The sequence below is a fragment of the Vombatus ursinus genome, unplaced genomic scaffold, assembly GCF_900497805.2.
Source record: "Vombatus ursinus unplaced genomic scaffold, bare-nosed wombat genome assembly UNPS02014818.1, whole genome shotgun sequence".
In the NCBI taxonomy this organism is placed as follows: Eukaryota; Metazoa; Chordata; class Mammalia; order Diprotodontia; family Vombatidae; genus Vombatus; species Vombatus ursinus.
Window position 1 is genome coordinate 24,348,293 of NW_020954596.1, and position 12,316 is coordinate 24,360,608.

The 12,316-nt window shown below is 34.6% G+C and overlaps 2 protein-coding genes across 2 annotated transcripts in view; one reads left to right on the top strand and one right to left on the bottom strand.

The window, feature by feature from the left end:
• CC2D2A (coiled-coil and C2 domain containing 2A) overlaps positions 1–7,779 on the top strand; it is a 163,170-nt gene extending 155,391 nt beyond the window's left edge. The window contains exon 36 of the mRNA XM_027836462.1: positions 6,400–7,779. The gene's annotated coding sequence lies outside the window, so the exon portion shown is untranslated. The remainder of the gene's footprint in view (positions 1–6,399) is intronic.
• The window catches only part of FBXL5 (F-box and leucine rich repeat protein 5), a 55,369-nt gene that overhangs the window by 11,200 nt on the left and 31,853 nt on the right, over positions 1–12,316 (bottom strand). Inside the window, exons 7-10 of the mRNA XM_027836464.1 lie at positions 9,895–10,043; positions 9,503–9,585; positions 8,556–9,281; positions 3,169–3,317 (exon numbers count right to left, since the gene is read on the bottom strand). Of these exons, the coding sequence (XP_027692265.1) occupies positions 3,169–3,317; positions 8,556–9,281; positions 9,503–9,585; positions 9,895–10,043 (1,107 nt within the window). The remainder of the gene's footprint in view (positions 1–3,168; positions 3,318–8,555; positions 9,282–9,502; positions 9,586–9,894; positions 10,044–12,316) is intronic.

Sequence of the window (12,316 nt, forward strand, 5' to 3'; positions counted from 1 at the left end):
TTGACTCTCATCGGCCCAACACTGCCCCTTTATCGCCACCAAATAAAATCTCCATAGACCATGCATCCTCTCCTGGGGCAGTTAACTCCCTCAACTTTCGAATTCTCACTCTAGGGCAGAGCCGTCCTGATTAAACTCACCTAACACACTATCTAATTATATTAAGGTTAACCTTTTTTGTATGAAGGACCCCTTTGAAAGTCTGGTAAAGCCTATAGACTCCTTAAGATATTTTTAAATATAGAGGAAACCAATTATATTGAAATAAGGATGCATTTTTCACCCAAGTTCACAGCCCACTGATAACCATGGACCCCAAGATAAGAACCTGAGTTAGTATGTTTCACATTCATCATCTTGCCATCTCTCCTCCAAAAACTGCTCTCCACCCCGCAATGGCTGTGCTTTGAATCTCTTACTCTAAAAGAATAATCAAATCAACACTACCACTGCCTCTAGAAAGGGAATGATAATCTACCCTATGATACTATTTATCATTACTCTAAGTCCTGAAAACAAAGCTTTCTTTTCTCTGATCATCATTATTCTCCTTTTACTAGAACAAAGTTGGGGGTAGAGACTGGCTCACTTTCATATTTTTATCCCAGCACAGAGCATAAGGTTAGGCATTAAATAGGTTCTTATGTTTTTTTTAACTAGATGAGTGACTAAGCAGTCATAGGATCACAGATCTAGTGCTCAGTCTATTTGACTTTATATGTCATCTACTCCAGTCCTCTCATTTTACAAATGAAAGAGTTGAAAACTAGAGATATTAACTGACTTGCCTATGGTCACACAGGTAGTTGGTAGAGAAAAGATTCAAACTTGGGAGTGCTTTGACTTCAAATGTGCATTTAGTATTCATTCATCCATTGTAAAATGGAATTATTATAATTTACAGTACCTTCCCTCAAGGACTATGCTGAGGGTTAAATGAAATAATATGTGTTTTGAAAAACATAGAACACTATACACATATAAATACACAAATACACATACAAATATACGTGTGTGTACGTATTTTTATTCAAAGCCCAAATGAGATGTCATTCTTCCGTGAAGCTTTACTTGATCCCTCTTAAGGTAAAAGTCTATCTACCTCTTACTAAAACTTAGTTCACTGTCCCACCATAACAATTATTCGTATTTTTCTCTTCCTTCTCATCATACCCTTGAGAGCAGTGGCCTGTGTTATATCTTTTTGTATCGCAATATCTTACACATATAAATGCAATATTCATAGGAACAATTTATTACTTCATTAATGCCATACACAACAACCCTTAATGAGGATAGTAGTCATCATCACTTAAATAGTTGTAAATAGATTTCTCTTCAAAGGCATAACTGTTATGCCTAATTTGCTGAACCTCAACAATAAGACATATATTTATATATAATGATCTGCATAAATATTTATATATAATATCAGTGGTTGCTTTAAATTCCTATTCTTTATAGTCTGGGCTTTTTTTTTTTAAGGAAGAGAAAAAATTAAAACATCTATATTATCCTTCAAAAGTCACATGGAATTTACAAGTACAGTAGTAATACTGTAACAAGCAAAAGACCTTTTAATTTTTGATCACTAAATAAAGTTATTCTAATATCAAAAATATCTTCACACTTAATGGATTCCAACTAAAAATTCCACTTCATCCATCGAGAATCCAAGGTGCCCATCTGCCTTTCCAGCTTGCCCCTAATATTAAACCATACTTTTTGGCTTATTACTTTTGATGCAAAAAGAAAGGAATAATTCCCCCACCCCACTTAAGCTCTGACACCAACATTACTGAACTGGTCTCAGAAACCACTTAAATAAATCTCTTTATCTGCTAACTTTTCTATCCCTCCATTTAAATAAGAATAACACCAAAGCACATCCTCCATGCATCCAGGAGGTCAATCACATTTCAAAGTTAAGTTGCTTTTAAATAGAAATCACTACCTGTTATTAATTGGGGGGTGGGGGGAGAGAGGGAGAAGAGGGGAATCTGGGGGTGAGCTATAAATAGCAAACTTATGCTGCGGTCAATTGGCTTGTCTTATTTGTTTTTACTTGAATCTTAGTTGTTATTTTTAAAGTACTTAATCACTTTAATCTAAATCTGGAACTTTAGAGTAATTTTAAATGTCACTAGGATGACCCTAGATATCTGTCTCAGTACCAGACTGGGACAACTAAAGCTACCCTACAAATCCTCCAAATCTTAAAAAACAGAAGACCTTCTAGTAGAGAGAATTAAGGGTCAGGAATCCTTTAAGGATCTTAATTAACTCCAAAGTAATCCCAGGGAATTCAGGTATCCTAAACTGATATTCAAGCACCACCCTATTCCCTCCTACAATCAAAATCCACTATTCAAAGAGCAAAACTGAATCAATAGAATCCTATGACGTAGTCTCCCAAGACAGATTTGTTCTGCTGCTCTTTAAACTGTGATGCACCCTCAAGTTGTGAGCAAATTTTCTACCCTGTGCACCTCCTATTTCCAAGGATTTAAAAAAGTTGTCCACTGTTCAAGGGAAAAGATGTTAATCTGAATCCTGACTGTACTTTGCTGAATGGTGAAAGACCCTTTTGGTTTATTTCTTCACCTGTAAAACACAGTGATCATATTAGGTGATCTGTAAGGCTCTTTTTTACTCTAAATTATGTTATTCTATGTTTGTTTTTCAAATAATGTTTTCTAGTTTATTTATAACAGCTCAGAGACAAAGTTATGGCTGCCAGTGGAGGCAAAGGGGTTAAGGATAGGGTGTGTTAATTACTGTAAGAGGACCACAGAAATAACTAGGAAATAGAAATTTGGTCCAGTGCCCCAAGCCATGCTCCAGATGTTTCTAAACCCTTATAACCCTTCCTACATTACAAACACGTTCTAAACATCCACCAATTTGAATACTTAAATTGCCATATACTTCAATAACATTTGATATAGCTTATAATTAATGTTATCTTTTATTCACAAGTAAAACTTACCTTAAGAGAAGCTAGTAAATGTAAATTTAAGTGTTAAGTTTACCAAAATGTAAAGAAATGAATTTGAAGTTAATGAAGATAGCCTGGTGAAAAGACAGCCAAGCAACTAAGCAAAAATATTAGTATTTTTAAAGCACAACTTTTAATTAGCTCACTTTTTTAAAAAAAAGAAACATTACCGTTAATGTTGTCACAGTAGTAAAAGTGTTCATCATTTAGAGAAGGACATGCTGAGACCAAATCCTGCAGGCCAGCACCAGTTACCGTAAGACAACCAGATAGATTAAGGTGCTCTAAATGAGGCAGTCCTCCTCCCAGAGTCAAAACCCTGTTAAAAGAGAGATAATCAAATCACATTAAACTATCCAAAAGAGAATTATGCAAGAATTCTGATGATCATTTGAAGTTTACATTTATTTTTCCATATAACGTCCATGGAAACAAGAAATTAACAGATTTTGACAATATTTATAAAACTGAGAGGCCAGCACAGTGGACTAGGCACAGAACTGGCCTTAGAGTCAAGAAGACCGGCTTTCAAGAACTATCTCTGACATATACAGGCTGTGTGACCATTGACAAGTAACTTAACCACTTAACCACTCAATGTCCCAGGCTACTCTTTTAAGAAAGGAGTTCTTAACCTTTCATGTATTGTGGACTCTGGATCTCTGGTGAAAATTATTAACCTTCCTTCTCAAAATAATGTTTCTAAATGCAAAAAATAAAGTACACAGGATCATAGAGGAAACTAGTTATATTAAAATAAAGACATAATTTTTTCCCCCAAGTTAAGAACCTTTACTCTAAGACTATATAAGTTTCAGAGCAAGTGTTGATTTACATTCATAGAAGAATTTGCTTGCTAGGAGCTCACTACAGTGTTGAAATCACAGCTTTAGTCTATAAATCTATATCGATATTAGTATCGATATAGAGATACACATACATATATATGAACATATATATAACATATACACATATATAAAACAAACCTTTTAAAATAGATTTTAGGCAACATATTCAAGTTAACTATTTAATCTCTCAAGATCTCTCAAGTAAATCCCTAACCTGCATTAGCAAAATATATTCCAATAACTCAAAGTTCTTAAAGAAAAAAATTATTGCTTTCACATTCTGTGATTTATAGTCATTTTCTGCTGTCAAAATTAAAATAAGCACTACAACTTTTATTAAGAAATCTATTAAAAGTTAAAATGATTGAAAAACATAAAAGCACGGGCAGCCAGGTGGCGCACTGGATAGAGCACAGGCCCTGGAGTCAGGAGGACCTGAGATCAAATCCAGCCTCATACACTTGACATTTACTAGCTGTGTGACCCTGGGCAAGTCATTTAATCCCAACTGCCTTGCCAAAAAAAAAAAAATTATATATATATATATATATAAGCAGTATAAAAATAATGAGCTATGATTGAGGAAGCCGTATAAAATTACAAAAGTATAATGCAAATATTTAGAAAAATAAAGATGGAAAAAAGGGAATATTGTATCTGAAAACACATCAAATATAAAATCTAAAATTTACTCACATACATTCCCCAAAATTTTGATAAGGAAATACATTTTAATTCAATATAATTTCCCACCTGGCAGGGAGTGCTGGTCACAACAGTGGCAGTTCTGAATCTCTGAAGGCTTGGCAAGAATAGTTTAAGAATTCCTATTGCCCTACAATGGGCAATAGGTAAACAACAATCATCACGACTGACATTCCATACTACAGAAACTATTTCTATGCAAAAAGGAAGCACTTCAAATTTTAACAAGAACTGCAAGGACAATCCTCTGATGCCTCATTCCTTGGCATGCAGGTAAAGCTGGGTTCTCTACAGCTACATATACGAAAGCAGAATATTAGTTCTGATAGATCCAACCAAGAATTAAAGGCTTCAAAAATATCAATGGAGTAACTAAAAGAATGAGTGCCTGTCTGTCATCCAATCAGACTAGCTACAGTAGATAAGAGTACCAGAACTGGAGTCAGGAAGACCTGAGTTCAAATATGGCCTCAGACACTTATTAGCTAGGTGAAGTCACTTAATCCTGTTTGCTTCAGTTTCCTCATCTGTAAAATCAGCTGGAGAAAGAAATGGGGAACCACCTCAATATCTCTGCCAAGAAAACCCCAAACAGGGTCACAAAGAACCAGACACAACTGAAACGACTAAACAACAAATTCAGAGAAGTTCATCACCACAATGAACAGTTTGGGCCAAATTAATTCAGAAAGATCACCAAGCAAGCATGGAAAAAGTGCTTCATTTATTAATAATCACAGAACCTTGAAGTACTTAAGTGTTTAAAATAAGTCATTTGCTATTTACCAGAGAAAATTAAATTTTCTGAGATAGTTTTTATTCCTGACACAGAGGTAATGTTACCTGAAATACTTGGGAAAGGGATGGGACACTAGATTTATATATAAGAAACTGGGTCTTAAATCCCAGTTTAATAAACCATACTGTATTAGGTGAATGAACTTAAACAGAGGAGGTCTGAATCTGTTTCCTTATCTAACTGGTACACATACCTCTTCAGACATATTATACTCTGCAAATAAACTTCCTTTGCAGATACAAAGTCAAAGCAAACTTTAAAATAAAAATTCCATCTCAAAAGCACTCACACAAAACTGGATGGTACTACTCATGTGGGCAAATGTCTGTCCCTATGTCTCACATAGTTTAAAGGGCTATTATTATAACTAAAGTTGCCAATCTATTAATCAATCAATCAATGAGTGTTTAAGCATCTACTACATGTCAGGTACTACTCTGGATACAAATAAAATAAACAAAACAATCTCCACTGTGTGCCTAGCAGCACACAAAGGAAACTGTGAAAGGAATACCAAAAATTGAGTATAAGATCATGTACTGAAAGGTAGAAGAAACCTTAGAAGCCATCAAGTTCCTTCACTTTACAGATACAGAAATGGAGACCCAAAGACATTAAGTGATTTGCCAAAGATCACGGTGATTAACAGGTAGTAGCAGGATTAAATTCCCAGTGTCCTCTGTCTGGAACACCAGTCTTCATTCCCCAGTACGACATCTCAATTCAACAACAACTTTATTAGGCATTTATCATATACAAGGCATACAAACTTTTTCTTTAAAAACCAATACTTGACCTCAAGGAACTTACATTCTCCGGAGGGGATATGCCATGTACAAAAATAAATACAATATAATTTAAGGAAGGAGAAGACATTAAATCACTAGTGGGGGTGGGGGGAGAGAATTGAGGTTTTCTGAATTAATATATGTTGGAACTAAGCTGGAAACCTGAGCTAGGAAGGAAGATAATTACTCTGGAGGGTAAGGATGAGAAGTGTAGAAGAATGGGCTCAAGTGAAGTTTCATATGTTTTTGTTTGTTTTTTAGAACAAGAAAGACCTGATTATACATTATAGTCAGTATGGAAGAAAACAGTGGATGGGAAGAAACAAAAGGAAATCATTCAAAGGAAAGTGAAAACTATGTCAATGAAACATTTAAAAATACACAGAAGAGACACAAACAAGACAGGTCTGGTACTGTCATGTAAAATTGTACTAAAGGTTCAATTTCATAGAGGGAAGGGAAAGAGAGGAAAGGGGAAGACAAAGCAGGAGAATTATCAGTAAGAAAAGCTCCTGGAAGAGATGAGAAAATGGGACACAGATACATATAGAAAGGTGACACCCTAGCAAAGAAAAAGATCAACTTTTCCTCAGAAACTGGAAAAAGGAAAGAAGTCACATAGGGGACTCTGAAGTGTGGATTAGGCGATAAAAGAGAATTCTTGATTCAGGATTATAAAAGGTGATCTTGACTTTTTTCTTAAAAAGGAGGCAAAGATATCTACTGAGAAATTAATTTCAAGATATTTTCCATATCCTTAGGTGTTAATAAAGGGGATAAACTCTGGCACAATTGACATGTCGATCAGGGAAAAATAAAAGGATTATCTCAAGAGAAACAGAAGTCTTTTGCTTTTTGCTTAAGGCATTTCTTTATATCTACAGCTCTACAAATAATGGATTAGAGAACATCAAAGCACATGTAAAATTAATTTGGCAGTGTGTAGAGTGGCAAGAAGTGTGTTTTATCTTGCAAAATAATTCTAATTAAGCTTGTGATAAATTTCAATAGTGGATCTGGATGCATCTTTAAAAGTATTTTCTACTACAAGACTTTTTTGAAAACTGCTCTCAAGTAAAGTTTTAGGTTAAAACATACATTTGTTTTCAATAGCTGTTCTGCCCAAGGCCTAAATGACTTCCATTTCAGCAAATAGTAATTTTCAAAAATCTAAACTGAATAAACAATGATAAGTTGTTCAACATCCACTAGTTCTTACACCAAGGTAATCAACCAACCAACATAGGGTTGCAATGGGATGTTCAAGTGTAACTCAAATAACAGACAGCACCAATTTATAAGATTAGCACAAAGCAGTTCCAATTGACTCAGTTCAAGCTTACGTCTCCCTCAGACTGCTATTTTAATTGCTCTGATTTATTCTATACTTCTGTCAAGGAAAATTCAACTATATCTTATCATCTAACCACAAACATTTAAGTTCAAGCAATGATTTTTTTAGTTACTGATACGTCCAAAGAAAAAATTGATAGTCTAAATGCAGATCAAAGCATACTATTTTTCACTTTATTTGTATTTTTTCTTTGGGACTGTGTCTTCTCTCACAACACAACTAACATGGAAATGTTTTGTAAGACTGAGTACGTATCACATATCAAATTGCTTACCATCTCAGGGAGGGGGAAGGCAAAGGAGGAAGAGAGAAAATACAGAACTCAAAATTTTTCAAAAATGAATGTTAAAAATTATCTTTACATGTAATTGGGAGAAAAGTAAAATACTATTTTTTTTTAAAAATTAAGTTATCAACAATGTTAAATATTTTCTCAAATAAAATATAAATATTGTGACGTCTATCACAAATACCTTCACTACCAAAGAGTGATATTGTACGCCCATTCAGACATGAAAACTAGTATATTATGACCAAACACAGAATACAAACTTTAACCAGGGCTAGTTTACTTCCAATCTAGAAACTGATCCTGAAAGTTATAATAGGAATTATGGCTTTCAGAGACTGTCCAACACATAAGGGCCCTTCACAGCATGTCCTCCATCATACAATGCATTAACCCTTCTTACTAAAGTACATAATACCTGGATTGGTAATTCAGTTATGAGTATAGCCAATTTAATATAAACAAAATACTATTCAGAAAATAGTTTAAGGTGATTTTTACACTATAAAAGTATTTGCTCATTACAAAAGGATTCAACCAGATGCAGGCTGAACTTACAAATAAATTTTCAGGAATACATAAATTACGCACAACACAGCATACCTGTAATACAGATCATCTTGGAAGGGGCCACAAATTTCGGTAGACTTCAGTAGACATTTTGATACTATTGATGACCATGTTATATTATCTCAACATTCATCAGAACTTCTGAACTGAACAGTTCTGGCTCAGCTCTTGCTATTTCCTAACATTCTACAATTAGTTACCTACCTGAGACCATGATCTGTGATCTGATAACAGCCAGATAAACTGAGAAAAAGAAGTACACGTCCAGTCTCTTGATCAGATTTTTCACTCCCAGAGTAAAGTAAGTCTTTTCCCACAGACTGTCTAGTCCTTGTTGCCTTTCCACAGAGTGTAGAAGATTCTGGGAGTGAGGGTATAGTTCTTAATGTGGTCCCAGTACAACAAAATGCATGACCACAATATGTGAAGGCAGGAGAAGCACAATGCTGCTGCCAACAAACACTAGTCCTTAGTCCAACAATGTCCTTATTATAGCAACCAGAAGTTGAACAACTGATATTAGATGCTGTTTCCATCACAGAAAGACCTTCAACATTTCTATGTCTCCATTCTACAGCATCCTCAATATCAGCCAAATCTTCAGCATCTAACATCCACACATAAGCAGAACTGAAATTTTCAGAAGAAACAGGTTTAGTCCAGTGGTGTTCATTATCTACTTCTTTGCCAAGACTTTCATTAGTTATATCATGCAAACAAGCATATTTGCTGGTAGACTGCATGGTAATGTCTTTATTTCTCCATGTAGTCGATGTGCTTTTGTTTCTGCAAGTCTTCAGAATGCCACCTTTATGAGATGAGAGGATTCCCAAAGCTCTGGAAATCTTCTCTAAAGCCACATCTGTAATTTTCTCGCAACCTGAGAGATCAAGATGTCGAAGACTCTGACAGCAACCAAGCCAAGACCAACTACAACATAAAGTTAAAAGCTTATTAGTCAAATAACTTTTTTTAAATTACAAAAATAATTAACAATCTACCTAGACCAAAACATTCCAATGGTATTAAAATTCAAATGGTACATATCTTGATAAAAAACAAATCACAGTTTAAATCACTGGGTAAACTACAAAAAGAAAAAATTATTACTTTCATAATACGGATAATTTGAAAATTGAAAAATAACTTACCTGTCAAATGCAGAGTCTGAGATGTCAGTTTGGGTAAGATCTAAATGTTCGAGGTTAGGGCAAAGCTCTAAAATTTGTCTAACCTATGAAGGAAAGGAAGGAATAAGAATTTTTAAGTAAAACATTCAGGCTTGTGATTCTAAGGCAAAAGAGAATAGGTATTTTTATAACAATGATTTAAACTCAACTTTCTGCTCACTAAGACATACAGACATACATATTTATACTATTTCAGAGCTAAAAGGAACTTCAGATTTTCAGTCCAAATCTATACTTAAAACAAAAACAAATCTATACCAACTCACTGACTGAATATTTCCAGTTGTATAAAGTTATTACTACTACTAAAGGCATTTGCTCATAACCATCTAATGATACTGACTGATACTTACCATTTTACTGGAAACTGCAGAGCTATATGCCAGTACTAAAGTTTTTACAGACGTGCCAACATGCGGGAGAACATTTTGAATTAAGCCATGTAGTAAACGTTTTTCCATTTGTGCAATATTGATTGCAACTGATTCTTCTACAGACTCTTCTGTAAACAAAAAATTAATTCTTAAAGATATGGTCATTTTAAGTGGTATATAACATATTAAATGACTTTAAACAAATGTGAGATGAGCAATAATACTTTGCATTTCTATCATTCATAATTTCTTAAGTCCTCCCAAAGGACAGAGTATATTATCACCATGCTGGTAGCAGACTTAAATATTTAAAAAACAGTATTTTGTAATGAAGGTAAAAAGCATGAACAAAATATTTTCTTCATTTACAACATAACTTAGAAAGTATTTAATTAAATTAGTCAATTATCATTAAACAGTTCTGTAACAGAAAAAAGAACCAATTATTTAACTTCCAACCTTTGCCTCTTAATTTTCTTCCTTTGTCTATCTTAAAATTAGCTATCATTCAAGATACATCTCATATCTGTTGGTGGAGCTAGAACTGGTCCAAACATTCTGGAGAATAATATGGAACTATGCCCAAAGGGCTATACAACTGCCCATGCCCTTTGACCCAGCAATACCACTACTAGAGCTCAGAGAAAAAATCCTAAGAGATCAGAGAAAAAGGAAAAGGACCTAACTGTACAAAAATATTTAGAGCAACTTTTTTTGTAATGGTAAAGAATGGAAATTGAAAGAATACCCATCAATTAGGGAATGGCTTAACAAGTTGTAGTATAGGCTTGTGATGGAATACTACTGTGCTATAAGAAACAATGAGCAGGGTGCTTTCTCAAAAATTTGCGAAGACTTACATGAACTAATACAAAATGAAGTGAGCTAAACCAGACAACACGGTACACAATACCACCAATATTGTGATGATGAGCAACTATGAAAGATTTAGCTACTCTGATCAATATGTCAATCCAAGACCTTTCTAAAGTACACATGATGAAAAATATTATCCATCTTCAGAGAGAGAACTGATGGAATTCAAGCGGTTTTTCTCCCTTTGTTTTTCTTACTTTCTATTTGCAACATGCCTGATGTAGAAATGTTTTTAATGACTTCATATGTACAATGGGCATTGTTTCTTGCCTTCTCAGTAAAGAAGAAGGGTGGAGAAAGGGAAAGAATTTGGAATAGAAAATAAAATTTTCTTAAAAAAAAAAGATCTTACAGAATCAAAGATTATTTGAGCTAGAAGTGAATAAAAAGAACTTAATTCAACCTCCTTTACAGATGGGGAAACTGAGGTCCTAAGAAGTTAAGTGACTTGATTAAGAAGTTAAGTGACCTAATGGCTAGTAATGGCAGAGCCAGAATTAAAATTAAGATCTTCTGACTCCAAGTACAGGACGTGCTCTTTTCATTATACCACATCAAAATCAAATCTGACTTTTTAAAAAAGAAATTGGGTCAAGAAGCATTTATTAAGCACCTATTATGTGTCAGGCAGAGACTAAGTGCTTGAGATACAAAAGACAGAGCTGCTTTCAAGGAGTTCACAGCCTAATGGGGGCAACAAGATGCAAACACCTACATTCAATCAAGATATATGTGTATATACACATATATATACATATATACATATATATACATATATATACATATATATATATATATATATGATAAACTGGAGATAATCTCAGAGAGAAGACACTAATATTAAGAAAGACCTGGAAAGGCTTCTTGAAGAAGATGGGACTTTGGTGGTGGTTGTCTTCCTTCGTTCTCTCAAAATCAATTACTATGTTAGGGTTAAGGTACAGTGTAATGTGTCCAACTATGACTGATCAGACCAATATTAAATCAATCAGACCAATATTAAATCAGAAGGCTCTACCACAAGTAGAATAGTGGGAGTGTAGATGTCTCTAAATTAGCACATCTCACATTTCATCTGAGTTACTGCAATTCTGCATTGCTCATAAGGCACAGCGCCTTCTTTGATGAAGGCATGCCATGCTGGGCGCTCCTGTTTCAGGGTCTCCCACATCATGCAACTGATTCCATAGTTCTTCAGAGAGACCTTGAAAGTGTCTCTATATTGCTTCTTCTGACCTCCAGGTAAGCACTTGCCTTATGTGAGCTGTTCATAAAACAGACTTTTAGGCAAACATACATTTGACACTCGAACAACATAGCCAGTCCATCGGAGTTGTGCTCTCTGCAGGACAGTCTGAACTTTTGGCAGTTCAGCTCAAGAAAGGACCTCAGTGTCAGGTACCTCATCTTGCCAAGTGATCTTCAGAATCTTCCTAAGACAATTCAAATGAAAGTGATTCAGTTTCCTGGCATGGTGCTGGCATACTCTGCAGGTTCCATAGGCATACAACAATGAGGTCAATAC